At 44.7% G+C, this 14,726-nt stretch overlaps 2 protein-coding genes across 5 annotated transcripts; one reads left to right on the top strand and one right to left on the bottom strand.

Moving 5' to 3' along the window:
- Positions 1 to 948: 948 nt before the first annotated feature.
- Positions 949 to 10,913, bottom strand: bicral (BICRA like chromatin remodeling complex associated protein). 4 transcript variants are annotated; one of them, XM_086194710.1, is made up of 13 exons: positions 10,651 to 10,913; positions 8,356 to 8,419; positions 8,133 to 8,178; positions 7,809 to 7,857; positions 7,598 to 7,663; positions 5,911 to 7,164; positions 5,771 to 5,801; positions 5,633 to 5,673; positions 5,495 to 5,544; positions 5,258 to 5,403; positions 4,403 to 4,497; positions 4,196 to 4,298; positions 949 to 4,107 (listed from the first exon to the last, which is right to left on the bottom strand). In XM_086194710.1, exons 3-13 carry the CDS (start codon positions 8,171 to 8,173, stop codon positions 3,626 to 3,628), a joined length of 2,358 nt encoding a protein of 785 aa, XP_086050836.1. In that variant the 5' UTR covers positions 8,174 to 8,178; positions 8,356 to 8,419; positions 10,651 to 10,913; the 3' UTR covers positions 949 to 3,625. The 4 variants fall into 4 exon arrangements, with proteins under 4 accessions (XP_086050836.1, XP_086050840.1, XP_086050837.1 ...); XM_086194714.1 differs by lacking the exon at positions 10,651 to 10,913 and adding an exon at positions 10,510 to 10,587; XM_086194711.1 differs by lacking the exon at positions 10,651 to 10,913 and adding an exon at positions 8,943 to 10,483.
- A 1,666-nt stretch (positions 10,914 to 12,579) lies between these two features.
- On the top strand, positions 12,580 to 14,357 carry tbcc (tubulin folding cofactor C). Its single transcript, XM_086194719.1, has one exon. It carries the CDS (start codon positions 13,012 to 13,014, stop codon positions 14,035 to 14,037), a length of 1,026 nt encoding a protein of 341 aa, XP_086050845.1. The 5' UTR covers positions 12,580 to 13,011; the 3' UTR covers positions 14,038 to 14,357.
- Positions 14,358 to 14,726: the final 369 nt, after the last annotated feature.

Below are 14,726 nucleotides of genomic sequence, written 5' to 3'. Positions count from 1 at the left end.
CGCTTTATCACACACTTTAATGGTGTTCCACGTTATTTCCTTTGAAGGAAAAGGAGCAAGGGACATTCTTTCCCTGGAAAAGGCTAAAAAAAAAAAAAACACCCAAATTATATGGCTTTTTGATTCTTGAAACTGATGTGGCTTTTGTTTTTTTTTTGAGTCAAACTTTCAGTTTCTTTTCTGGACAAATCTAAGAATAGAGCACCGCCACCATCCCGGGTTGATATCAGTTTAGTGTCTCCGTGCGTTTTGTGTCGTCTTAAGTGATGTCAAACTGAGTTATTTATTCATTTTGGACTCTGGGGGATTCTTACGGTTTTCCCCAAACTACTATATTTATCATAAATCAGAAATATTTGATTTATATGATGTCCTTCTATTAAGTTATGTAATTAAGGAAGAGGGGGGGGGGAGGAACTTTCTTTCCTTTCTTTCTTCTCTCATCATCGAGCCGTTCCATTTGAACGCGTCCGAGTTTAGAAACTTCAGTAGTCTGTTACGTTGACTTGAGAACTGCAACAATCCCACAGCGAGTGTCCCAAAGGCTCCACTAGGTGTCACTGTCGCTCAAACCAGAGCTGCCCTGGGGTTGAATGTTTGCTATGCAGAGTTTTCTCTGCTGCTTTTGTGCCGATGCCTCGGTGCTGGAATCTGTAAGAGGATTAAAGTGAGCCAGCTGATTTTTAACTTGATAAAGTCTGGCAGCCCAAATGTAGATAAACATGAAAATTCTAAATGTCTCATGCAACTGTGAAAAGATCCTATCTGTGAAGCAGAGGGTTACAAATCTTGTTTTTCTTCTGCAATGCCTCACACCCCCCCTCCCGTCGCATGATGTTATTATGCACGCTTAGTTCCTCGGCACCAGTTTGAACACTCACAGAATAGTAATGGAGGGACACTGAAGGAGGCTCTCAGCCGGACTGGACCAGTTCGTTATTATTCAAAATGAATTTATTGTTGACTCTCCTTGCTGCTGTAGTGAACACACATTAGCTACAAATGAAGAAATGACAGTATGTTGTTGTTGGGGTTGGGTTTTTTTGAGGGGGGGGGGGGGGGGGGGACTACTTTTCCTGACATCACTTCTTAGCCAACACAATAAAAAAATTATTTCACGTTTTGTTTTACATTCTTTCTTCTTTTTTGTTGTTTTTCCTCCATACAAAAATTATAAATATTTTGTGTTTCACTTTTCATTTTTATACAAAACAAACTATACAAATCAAGTGAGACCAAACCAATGGACAGGCAGAGGAAACAAAACAGGAGAAAGAAGCACAGTAGGCCCTTGCACACTGATATGCATCCAGACTAACAATGTTTTGCCTGCGCTGGGCTCCAAAACTGTTGTCTTGCGGGTAGAAACGCAGCAGTCGCAATACGTGACGTTTGTGGGTGTTTACAAAGCAGCGAGCCCAGTTTCAGTCTCACCATTGTGCACTGGTTGAGATACATAAGAAGATATCGACACACCGGCAAGGCTGCAACGGCCACTGGCACTCACACATGCCAGGGAAAGAAAAAAAAAAAACATGTTCTCAAACACACCGTATAAAAAGGCCTTCAATCTGCTCCCGTTGCCCATCAGCTGGCATATTTGACAGATACGCTCACAGGAGAGAGTTGTCATCCAGAATCAACCCCAGTAACCGTTCAGGCCACCCTTTGGTCCTCCAGTAGAGAATTTGGCCAAAACAAACCCCACCCACCCCCCAACTTTCTGTGGTACATTGTTGTGAAGATTTCTTAAGTTCCACAAACATAGACACGAGTGCCACGTTTAACTTTAATTCTTAACCATGATGAAATATCAAAGAAGGCTGACTTCTGTCTCAACAACAATGACAATAGGAAACAAGACAAAGTCAATTTAAGCGCATTAAACTGTTTCTTTCCAACGGCCAAATAAAACCCCATGTTGATTCTGGACAGTACAACACTCGGATTAATTTTGGTTGCGCTGCTAAGAAAGGAAAGTACAGAGCTCCCCCTAATGTCAGCAGAGAAAATCTTGACCGACGGTTTATAACCTGGATTTAAAATCCATTGAGGTGAATTTGGTATCTGCTCAAAGATTTATAATCCGTAAATTACATGGTTAACTATTACAAAAAAAAAAAAAGTTGCATTAAATCTACCCTGAAATCAAGGTAAACTGGCCTTGTTTGGCAGAGGGGGTTGCCAAGAAAGCAGTACTTTGCAGTAAATTGTTACGTATGGACACTGTTGCAGCTCCACGCATCAGAGGGCTTCATCAGCGCAGACTTGCACGTCTCTCATTTTAGTCCGTTGATGACAGGGGCTCCGAAGAAAAGAGCAGAAAAAGTCACAAATATTTGAAAATAGAAACTGTTACATGAGACGAAAACACAGCTTGAGAAGCTGAGACAACAGTTGATTATGGCAGTCAAAACAAGCTACATGAAAGCAGGTAAACCAGTGTGTGTGTGGTCGGATGAGCACAAACACACTCGACAGACATACCAAGGTGGTAAAGCATCGATATGAATGATGTACAACGCAAAAGGCAGACAGATGTGTACAATCCCCTCTGGCATCGTTTCAAAATAAGTTTAGCGCAAAGCCGGGGTGGGAACAAATACCAACAAAAGAGAAATATCAAACATTTGTAACGTTACCTCCTCAATCTGAGGATTTAGCTCCCCTGACACAAACGCGGTAAAACGTGGTTGAAACTGGAGAGAACAAAATCGAGGGATTTGCCACGCGTCTGTGTAGGGGCTCGCATACCTTTAAGGTACAAAAGAAAAGGCTAAAAAACAAAACAAAACATGACGTTAGCACAAGAAAACCAGCGTGGCGGCGCACAGTAACACTTCTACTGACTAGTTTGACTGCTTTCTAGTGTGATTCAGAGGCTATGCTTGTTGCAGGCGCAAACATTTTGGTTCATTCCAAATATTCACATTCTGTTTAGCCTAGTGAACACTGCATATTGACAAAAGCCTCATAGGTGTGTATATATCTATATATAGATATAGATACACACACCTATAGTTCTGAAATAAACCACGGTACATTTAGTGCAATTTTTCTAAGTGTATATGTGAGCTTCACTGTAAGGAAGTTTACATCCTGTGACTTTGAATGTTTGTAATGCAGGAAGGAAATTCTACAATAGAAATTCTTCATGTAAACACTTCAAAAATAAAAATTAAAAAAAAAAAAAAAAACGAAACAAAAGAATTAGGCACAGAGTCATTATTTTGTCCCTCATCCCTGTTCTTCAGCGTAGGTAGTCGGGGAATTCACTGGCACAAAATTGGAATTGTTTGTGTGTGAAGAGGAATTTTCTTGCGTTCCGGTCACTTCCCCCTGTAAAGTGTGTTTAAATATACCAACCAAGAACATCGTCCTCTATCAGTCCATTGCATTGCACACAATCCCGGATCTTTATAGGTATTTCTAAGTGCCTGTCTTCAAATTAACAGGGTCATGCCTCGAAAAAATGACAAACTTGAAACATGCTACATGGCCGAGATGGTACCACAAAGAGCAGACCTGAAAAAAGAGTAACCCCCCTCCCCCCAACCGGGGAATACAAGTTTACTGCAAAATAAATACAAAAGATATCTGAACATGGAGCGACATGTCGACGGTCTTAACATTCCAGGATGCTGTTGACTGCCGCCTCTAGAGCAGAGTCTGTATCGAGGTGAGGGGGTGACGAGAGCTGAGGGGTGTTGGGGGTCTGGATGGGATGGGAGGACAGGTGTTGAGACGCCCGGTAGTGCGTCTGTCCACCTGATGTTGCTGCAAAAGGTGAGTTACCTTGGGGGGAACTGTTGGCGGGGGCGAGGGTGTTGTTGCTGGCGCCGCTAGGCTCGTAATGTTGCTGAGATCTCTTCAGTTCCAAGATGCTCTTGTTTTCTAAGGGTGGAGGGCGGAGTCTATCTGCTGCGCCTGATGCTACAGCCCCACCCCCTCCTGGGTCTCCATACCCAGGCTGCGTGTCTGTCCTGTATGGCGGCTGTGTCGAGCCTCTGTCTGACTGATTCCAGCTGTAGCTGGACGACTGAGATGGGAGAGGATGTTGGAAACGTTTCGATTTCACTCCACAGCAGAAATCCTCCAAAAAGGCATCTAGAAAAGCAGAGAAGACGAGATGGGTTGAAGAAAACCTGAGAAACCGATATAAATAATTGATGACATCACACCCACGTTGTTTTACCTGGATCCACTAGTACCATGCGTTTGTCTTGTGTCAGGGTCCCGCGCTCCTCTTGGTTAAAGGTCCTATCGATCATCACCATCTCCGATGACGGACTGGAATGCTGCAGGGCCAGGAGAGACAAGCTTTTATACACCTGGAGACATGAAATGTGTGTGTATGACGGAGTTCACTGGTGTGTGTGTGTGTGTGTGTGTGTGTGCCTACCTCAGCCTCCACCATCAGTAGTCGTCTGTATTTGTTTACCATGGCCTGGGTCCTCTTCAGCACCTGAGTGGCTACTAGTTCAAATTCCTCATCCACTGTGAACAACGAGACAAACCACAATTGCAGTAAACGGGACTTTCTCTCTAAAACTTCATTTTACTTTCACAAACGCAGGCCGAGCCTCAGGATGTCAGTTTCATTTGAGGATGGATCGGCTGACGGCTCAAGAACAGGAATGCCTCCAGGATGCGGAGGCATAACTGGAGGGCACCGTGAGGGCGATATGACATCTTTTAATCCGGCTCCAGATTAATTCTGAAATCAAACTGACTGATGCCGGAGGTCGATCCTCCTACCGCATTTCATCAAATTCCACCTTCAACTTTTCAAGTTATACTGCTAACAACCGACTCCGGTGATCACGTGACCTCCCTGGCAGCTATAAGGGACATGTGCAGCATTTCTGTTTGCAAAAACTGAAGTCATTATTGTTTCTAACGGGCAGGAGCCAGAGATGCACTTCCCGTACCTCCAGACGCTTCTGTTCCAGGCAAACCAAATCACCCAGATTGATGGGATCAATGCATCTCAGTGGGCTTTTTGTGAAATCTTCCAACATCATGTTACATGACTGACGACGCTGTTACAGCGCGTAGAGGACGTCGGCAGATGATGCACCCGGAAAACATTCACACTGCTAAAAGAATGTGGCCGTATGCGGCCCAGACAACCGCCCACCGTGGCTGAGCAATCAGATCTGAATGTATCAGGGGGGCCATCATGACTGCACTTGGTTGTCCACTTTGATTACTCATGTCGGAACTGAACGGGGCCTCAGAATATTCAGGAGCGTACCCTGGGAGAACTCATCCTGGCTGGGTGGAGCTCCTTGGAACACGTGGTAGGAGAGGAGTCTTTGCAGCGCATCGTTGATTGAAGTGAACTGATGTCGATCTGGCGTCTGAACTCCCGCGTGATCGCTCCTTAGCTGTTGCAGAATCCTGAAAGGTTGATTTGATGGATGATGTCAAGCCTGTCAAAAACGCAGCTGCACTTCACAAATACTAGAAATCTCTCACACAAATAACTCACATTCCTCCTTTTGTCAGTGGTGGTGGGGCAGGCCTCTTCTGTGCACCAACCTAAAAAGCACAACAGCACAAATATCGTCTCCAGCATCCAATCCACCTGAAACTACGCAGGGAGACCAGGCAGGAATAGGTCATGTACCTGAGAGTTTAGGCTTGAATCTTGCATCGTGGTTTTCATCGCTGAGACAGATCATTCAACAACAAACAACCTCATTAGGATAAAAATAGAATAAAAATGCTGTAGAATTAAAAGATTAAATCATAATATATCTGTTACCGTGGATACTGCTGAGCTGCACCTGTCTGTCCTGTATGCGGGGTTTGTTTTTTTTTAAATAAAAATGACAGTGAGTCAGTCAAACAGGAGTTTCAAGGAGAGATAAAGAGCAGAACAAGAGTGAAGTGTTACAGACTTACCTGCTCCTGTGTCCCTGATCCAGGTAAAGGGGATAACGAAGTACAGTTCTGAGTTTGAGTCACAAGGAGGCGCTGCACAGGGCTAGCTGACACCTGGCTTTGACTGCTGATCCCCGCGGTCGACGGGCCTACCAGAGTCAGCCGCCCGGGAGCGCACGATGTTTGTACAGGTGTGGTGCTAGCACAAGAAACTCTCGTCCATGTTTGAGTTACACCCCCTCCGACCTGACTGGCGCTGACGACACCCTGGTTCAGAATTAACTGTCCCGCTGGTTGTGCAGTGAAATTCTGCCCTGCAACAATCTGCACAGCGTTCTGAGTGGTAATTAGGGAGTTGGGGTCAGTGGGGCCATTGTGGATGGTGCTGGCCTGAGTAAGCGCCAAAGAGCCGGGCAGCAAGAACTGTCCAGGTGGTACATTCGTCTGGGCCTGCACTTGTTGCTGCTCCAGTGATGGCTGCACTACAATGGAGCCGTTGGCAGTGTACTGTCCTCCAGGACTAGCAGTGTTAGCATTAACTATATTAGCAATGGTGGAGGCAGTCGGTTGAAGGCTATAGACAGTCTGAGTGCCAGCCTGGTGGGGTTTGGGCTGGATAGGTCTGACAAGAGTCTGGGTCCCTCCTGGGCCTCTCTGGATGATAATGTTTTGAAGGGGGATGTTTTTGAAAGGTAAGCCAACTTGGCCTATCTGCCCTTGTGAGGGGGCAAACACTTGCCCACCGGTAGCTGCCCCTGCTGTAGCTACAGGCCCCCCTGGCCTCAGCACAATCTGAGGAGTTCTTTCCAAACTACTGAGAGTCATCACTCCACTACTTCCCCCAAACGAGCCCAACACTTGGATGTGCTGGGTGGAGCCATTGGGGAGCTGGGACACTCCTTGCAGGAACTGACCAGCAGGTAAAGCAGCTGTTGCTGTAGTGACCACACCCACTCCCCCTCCATAACCCCCAGAGACCAGCTGGGAGGGGAAGGGGACAGGAGCCTGGACAAGAGTGGGAGCAGGCTGGGAGTCTAGCAAGGCCTCCTGGGCCAGCGTCTGTTCAGTGATGTCGGCCTCCAAGAGAGACTTTTGGAGGATGTCAAAGGGCTGATCTTCTCCCCCAAGATCCACCCCTCCAGGGGAGCTCCCGGCCCCCAATTCATCCTCGATAAATGAAAGGCTGCTGGAGAGCTGGAGGCCTTCCCCGGCTGAATCCTCGCCAAACTCACCCATTGAAGAAGCGCCATCCTTGAGGCCAATGTTGGTGCTAGCCTAAATGAGGCATTTAGAGATAGAGAGAGGAAACTGTTAGCATGTGAGCTGCATGTAAAGCAGTGTTCCCAGGGGGCTTGAGTCTTGGGGCTCGAGTCTTGGGCCCTGGTCAGGCCTGGCAGGCACCAACAACCCTCTCAGGTGATCTGATCCCCAGCGGACAAGAGGCATTAAGATCTCATTGCTCAGACCACATTCAGGGGTGGTCTGGGCAGGGTTTCCTTTCCCTCAAGACACATGGAGACACATCCTAACGTCAAGCTGTGAACCTTGAACCATCCGGTTGGGATCGGTGGTGCAGAATGTAGTGATCGTCTGACTTCAACTTGAAGTTAATTTAACCTTAATGGTGAGTATTACCAATAAAAAGCCAGAGGAAACCCTCATCCATGATCAGAAATAAAAACGATGACCACATATACGGTGTACTCACAGTGTCACTAGGGAAGAAGGATGAATCTGACCCATAAGCTGCATTTGCTACATCATCCTCCTCAATCTGCAGAGAGAGAGTATACATTTGAACCATCCCGAGGGACAACGAGGGGACACGACGACTGTAGATGCGCGTCAGTCTGCTGTCTTAATAGGGACTGAACATTCTCAAATTGGCAGGTATATACAGTATGAAAAGAGTCACTCACGGACTTGCTGTTGCTGCCATGGAGATAGTCATTCAATGCATCCACATCTCTGAAAAAGGTAGGAGAGGGTTTTTTTTTGTTGTTGTTTGTTTTTCCCCAAACCTGTCAAATTCTACTCTCGACTGCAAAGTTTGGCATTCATCTAAATTAATTACAAGAAATATTCAACTATGAACCCCTCTGAATGAGCCTTAACATTTACATTATTCATCTCCCCCTTTAGATACAGTTGTACCTACAGTATGTATGGCTTTAATCAAAGGGTTATCAATACTGCACTTTAAATTCAAGATTCATAAGTTTGTTTGTTTTGTTTTTTTTTACCCTAAAATATCCAGAAGACGGCGATCGTCCTCATCATCCATGACACCTTAAGGAGCATAAGAGAGTACAGAATGAGGCATGAACTGGGACAAGATCAGAAGTTTAAACTATTGTTTTTATTCTGAGGTATATGCCTGTGTGTGTGTGTGTGTGTGTGTGTGTGTGTGTGTGTGTTGTGAGAACTAAGTATGTTTTGTTACAACAGTAAGGACATCTCACTCACTGTTTTCTAGCAGGAAGCATGGATTCAGTCATTTAATACCCTACGTTTCCACTAACAGGATGGGCTGCAGGGTGAGAGAACGCAGTTGTGATATTACAATATCATACATGTGAGAAACAGGGTGTTGAAGAGTGAGACAGGTGAGATACAAAAACAGGTATGTTTGAGAAATGAGAGGAAGTGTGTGTGTGTGTGTGTGTGTGTGTGCGTGCGTGCGGGGGGGGGGGGGCATATATGTTATTCAGTGCTGTGGGAGATCAGTGTAGCAGTAAGGGCATGGTGGCCTTCATATACATATCTCTGACAGACACTGACACTGACACACACCCCCCCCCCCCTCACTTTCCTCTGCTGTTCCCACATTGGTTGTCTCATGTCTGCACAGTGAAAATGGGCATTTGAGTGTAAATAACTCCACCCTGCTCCAAATAACCTTGAATGGCAGTTTGAGTTTCAACACTGAATGGGGTGTTGGCTTTATGTTGTTTCAGCCAGAAAAAAAAAGAAACGTTTGGTGCTAACTTTGTGTGTCTGTATACAAGTGTATATATACACATTTTAAAAAGGGGAAACAGGCAATTCGTCACCTTTTTGATGCAGGATAGTTATAATTTGTGTGTCTGCTTCCCCTGTTGTTTACCCTTATTTTCTGTGCTTTATGTGCCTGAGGTGATTCACAACAATATCAGAGAGGTACTTAAAAAGGGCGTCTTTTCCTCAAAAGTTCTGTTACACCGAGTCTAAGGCATGAGGGACTTGCAGGCGCAACTCGTTTAACTGCAGTGCTACAAAATGGCTGTTATACGGCAATAGGTCGTCTTTACAGCAGAGCCACGTCCAGCCTCCATCTTTGGTTCAGAGAGAACAAAGAACGGCGTCGAAGTAAATAAGAAGCTGCTTTTAAATGTACAATTTTTAATCAGACGCCTTGCTTTAACAAACTATACTACAGGGAGACATTTGTTTTTTTGTTCAAATACATGACAAACAATAAGCCACTTTCCCACAAGTCAGTAGTCCTTTTACAAGTAGACACGATAACGTGGATGTAACGTTCGCCACACGAAGCTACACGATTCACGACGATTATTTTAATTACGGGGCAAGTTTACGACAAAATGAATGTGGAAACAGCCTTGTTCTGTCTCCCAGTAATCCAGATAAACTACTTGAGTTTAGCCAACACTGCCGACGTGAAGTTACTGGTTAAAAATCCACCATTCAAGGCGACACATTCGCCGACGCTCGGGCGTTAGCTGCTGTTAGAAACGGCGGTAGCACCGTCGCCTGAGACAGTTGGAAAGGAGCGTTCAAGTTGGCTTCGAAACGAATAATTTGCAAGAATCGAGTCAATAAAACCATGTTATGTTTAAATTTTAATCACTTTAGTTCCATTTTTTGTCTTTTTTTATTAATATCTGAAATCCTGCCACCAGATCCGCCCTAGCATAAGCGCCTCAGCGAGCGAGCCATGCTAGTCGCCCCCTGTTGTAAATCCCACAAAAGGGGGGCTGTTGTGGTGCCGCTGCCGGTTTTCAGAAAGCGAGCTAATGCACAGCCGGCAACTTTTATTTCCAAAAATAGACTGAATCGACAGAATGATAATCGCATTCGAGTAGCACAGAAAAAAAACGCCCGTCCAGCCCGTGGCTGACCGTCGCTGACGTGCTTTCTTTCTCTGTTGGGGAGGCTTTCATTTGTCCTCGATGTGGCTCATCTGCCAGCACGAAAACGTCACATTTGTCTCGATAAGCCGAACCGAAGCGTTTCCACCGCTGGAGTTTCTCCCTCTTTTTTGTTTGTTTGTTTGTTCGAACCCGCGCGCTAGCCGGGTCGTTCTCCACCAAAGGACGATCCGCGACATTTTAACCATAAACATCGGCCTGTTCTGGGTTAGCTAGCCACGATGCCGACGACGACGCCTGTTTTGAACCCGTCGGTTGCAATTCGGCGAAATGTTAAGGGACCACACCGCGTCGAGCCATAAATATTTATCCCGATTAGCATAACATAAAGACGACTCAAAGAGGCAAACCCTTTACTCCTGTCTCACTCCTGTTGAAACCCAATATCTCCATTTGGCAACTTTTAATTTGCTCCCCCCTCCTTCTCCTCCTCCTCCTTCTCCCTCTCCCACTCATGTATTTTTCTCACTGTCCCTCTTCTGTCTCGGATAGATTTTTCTCTGCGCTCAAATTCTCTTCCCTCCCTGAAGGAAGAGAGGAAGGAGGCTGTGTGTGTTTTTTCCTTGAAATTTTTATCACAAAATTATAATACACTCAAAGGGAAACTCACCGTCATGAAAAAGCAGTGCCTTGTCAACGGGGTTTCCTCGCCATCACCGCACGGGTTGTTGGGGTAGTGCACACAACTAGCAGGCAATTCATACCATCAGTTCACAACGGTGTTGTACCAATCCGCATATTTGAGCAGAAAATGCAGATTAAAAGACCATAAAGATATACGTATTTTCATTTTAACCGACATTTTTTTTTATTACAGTTGTATATTTGCCGCCCTCTATACAGCAGATATTAAAGTTTACCACTGCCAACGGTAGAGGGCGGGCCTCTAAATGCGTGAGCCACACCTTGACGTAGTTCAGGTATGACAATTAACTCTGGAGCCGTTGCCTCATAATCGATGTATTTCAGACGCAGATGAAAATTGATTTTGTGTCATGCAATGTAGACCGCATAGACTTTGTTATGTTACACATAAACAGCAAATATAAAAGCCACTGCTCTATAATGGAGGACAGAAAGTGTTTTTTTTAATACAGTAGTGTGTTAATAATAAGCAAATATTTCTTACACCAATGTACAAAAGTCACCCTCCTTTTGTTTTTTACTATTCTCAGAAGAAATGTCTGTTTATTTAAATTCATCAGAATAGGTTAAATCTAGAAAAGCTTGTTTATGACATGAGCATTTCTCAGATTTTTCATTCAACTGAGACCCAATGAGAAGACAAGATAGATTTAGTTTAGTCACGATTTTTATTGATTTATTTTACTGTCTCGGATTTCTTTTCAGATTTCAGTGGGGAAAAAAAGTTATCTCTTAAAAACTAACTTCCCCTGCTTTTCCTTTACCTTTTACCCAGGTGTTATGCTCGCCTCTATCGCTATGCTTAAACATTTTTATCATGTTGAATAGTTTGTGCTTTTAGTTGTAGTTATTTATTGGTAATAACATCGCTGATTTATTGCCACGTCACCTGATGTCTCAGCCAGACCCAGGAGATAATGAATTAAGGCCAGTCGCTGAGTCACTCACTGGGGCAACACCACCCATGAAGCATCGTGATTGGATGATAACAGTGATGATGCAACGTGTAGTCGGACGAAGCTCTCCGGTTGATGATGGCCGGACCGGGTGGTCGCGATAGTTTTGATGCTCTGACATCATCCTGCCATCAGAGACCAAGCAGATTAAAATCAGATCAAAGTCAAAATTCTATCATTAAAGTCAGAGATCAAAGTAGGAACCCCGCAGAACAATGAGACCAAAGTCATCCAGTAGACACAGAGAGCCTGTGACGCCGCACAGACCTGAGCCCCTCGTATTCCACTGAGCCTGGAAAAACAAACAAACAAAACAAACAAAAAAAACTCTTCTCTCGTGTCTCCAGCAACGTACACCGTGGTGCGCAGACCGCAGGACCCTGGGGGCTCTCACGCTGCATAACCATCATGATTTGCACCAAACACGACAACGCATTTGCTTGTGAGCAGAATTTGGAGTTTACTGAGGAAACATTCACATTGTGGTGTTTTGTTCCCGAAAAAGCAGATCCAACCATCTTCTGTGGCCTTCCACATATCCACACGTGTTTTAATAGTTCTGTTAGAAATGGGCTCTAAAGTCAGCTCTTAATTGTGTAGAAACCATTTGTGGGGGAACTTCGTGTGATGAAGGAATTCATCGGACACAAGAAACAGGCTGGAGACTCAGAGACGGCTCACACTGGACACTTTAATGGACGTCCACTCCCAGCCTCAGGTCAAGGCCCTGGGGTCAGACCAGCTCTGGACCTTACAGATGAATTCCCAGGATGAGACCAAGACAGTTTTAAAGCAAAGGATACCAGATAAAATTCCTTATCTCTATTTATAAAGAAACCTTTTCTATGTGTTTTTTTTTAAGTACCTAAGCAAATATGGAACTACCTCTCTAAGAAAAAAAATAAAAATTCATTAATTCCGCATAAAAAAGGGAAGACCACAGATTTAATAGCATGACAAAAAGTATAAAACATTTATCACACATGGTTATTTAACAGTTGAAATAGCTTAATGTACAGAAATTTTCACCTGTGGTAGATATTTTAAAAAGTGCAAAAACTAGATGTTTGATAGAATAAATGAACCAGTTTAAATCAAGAGTGTCAAAGAGTTTAAATTTAATGTTTCTAAATGTTATCACCTTCTTAAAATAATTGTTTAAGTATTTTTGACTTTTTTTTGTTGCTTTAATCAACTCACTATGATGTTTTGTCTCCAGTTTTTGTGTTTTCTGAGAAGTACAAATTCACAGCGGTCCGTTACCACTCAGATACTGAAGGGGGCGATACGCAGCTTTAACCTTTTTTTTTTCACACGAAGAAAAACAAGTGACGTTGCACTTCCGCAATTACTTCCTAAAGCGCAACATCATGGATCCAACGACTGTAGATGATCCTGTTTGCAGTGCCGGTAGTTTGAACATACAGGAGCGACTTCAGAAACGTCACCTGGCGAGGATAAAAGATGCCGAGCGGAGAAAAGAAGCCAAAGAGAGCCACTCCGTCGCCGAGGAGAAGAGTGAGTATTTCTGCTCTACTTTCAACAGCGAGCAGGGGAACATCGAGGAGCTGCTGTCGAGCTGCTCCGGGGCAGACCGACCTGTGGTCATCCAGAAGCTGGAGGAAGCGACGGCTAGAACGGCGCAGCTGCAGAAGTTCCTCAACGACAGCATGGTGTTTCTAACGAAGTACGACCTGAGTCAAGCCCAGGCTGCCCTCCAGAAGCTGCAGACCTCCATTGCTGAGATAAGAGAGGAGGCTCTGCCCAAAAAGAAGTTTGCTTTCCGAGCTCGAACTAAGGCAGCAGATAAAGTCTCAGCACCAGCAGTGTCAGAACCACCTGTACCCGATGCTGCCACACCTGAGATCTCAAAGACAGATGGAGTAGTCGCTTCAGAACAGTGCGGCTTCTCGAACATGAGCGACATGTTTCTGACAAAGACGGCAGAGGAGATCCAGAAACAGGATGTGCTGCTGACCCACTTGTCCAACTGCAAGGTCCGTCTGTTGGGTTCCCCCAGCACACTGCACCTGAAGCACATCGACAGCTGCGAGATCCTGTGCGGGCCGGTGTCCAGCTCAGTGTTCGTGGCTCATTGTAGGAACAGCACACTGGCTTTCCCCTGCCAGCAGATGCGGACCCACAACACCACCGACACGCAGGTGTATCTGCACGTCACCAGCCGAGCCATCATAGAGGACTGTCATGGAGTCAGCTTCGCCCCCTTCTCCTGGTCTTATCCCACCCTGGAGGAGGACTTTCATGTGTCTGGCCTTGACAAGGACCGCAACAACTGGAACCAGGTGGATGATTTCAACTGGCTTGCTGCAGGAACACCTTCTCCCAACTGGACTCTCATTCCAGAGGCAGACAGGAGGACCAACTGGAACTCTTAGGAGCGAAAATATAAAACCACCAGTTCAACAGCTCTCAGCCTGCATATGTAACCTTGGAGATTTGCTGGGTGTTATCGTTGTACGAATGTTCAATGCACTGAAACATGAAAAATTAAAATAAGTCGATGTTTCACAGACCTTTGGTCCTCTTTCATAAAGCTTTAATGGTTATTTTCAGCATTCTGTCGTCAAATGTCTGTCAGTCGAGACGAGAAGGTATCAGATCCACCTGGACTAAGCTGATGCAGGATGATGCGCCAGCCCTGGAATAAATCCTCACTTCATGAGGAGTTTTTGTATCATTAGTGTTGATTCGTTTCATCTAATAGAGGGTTGTATGACACAGGTTTTTCAAAATATTTTGTCCATCTTATTAACGTAAGAGCTGGTAAAATATTTGAAACAGCTCAATGTAACTCATAATAAGCATTAAAGGAAATTAAGTCCCTCAAACAATAAGATGCAAACATTGCAGTCCTCTTATTGAGTGTAAGTGATAAATAAGCCAGTTTATGAGTGAAACCTGAACAAATGTAAATTGTCTCAGAATGTTACACTATCATAATTCAACAGCACTCAACAGGAAAAAAATGTTCATTTTAGTGGACTGGAGTGACAAATTTGCAAGTTTTTTTTGTTCCACTGGCGTTTTTTTTAAAGCAAAACATCTCAAAATATTACAGGATGCA

The sequence above is a fragment of the Aulostomus chinensis genome, chromosome 23 (genome assembly GCF_037954235.1).
Source record: "Aulostomus chinensis isolate RoL2024-O1b breed Wild chromosome 23, RoL_Achi_v1.0, whole genome shotgun sequence".
NCBI classification, from domain to species: Eukaryota; Metazoa; Chordata; class Actinopteri; order Syngnathiformes; family Aulostomidae; genus Aulostomus; species Aulostomus chinensis.
This window is presented reverse-complemented; position numbering and strand designations above follow the sequence as displayed.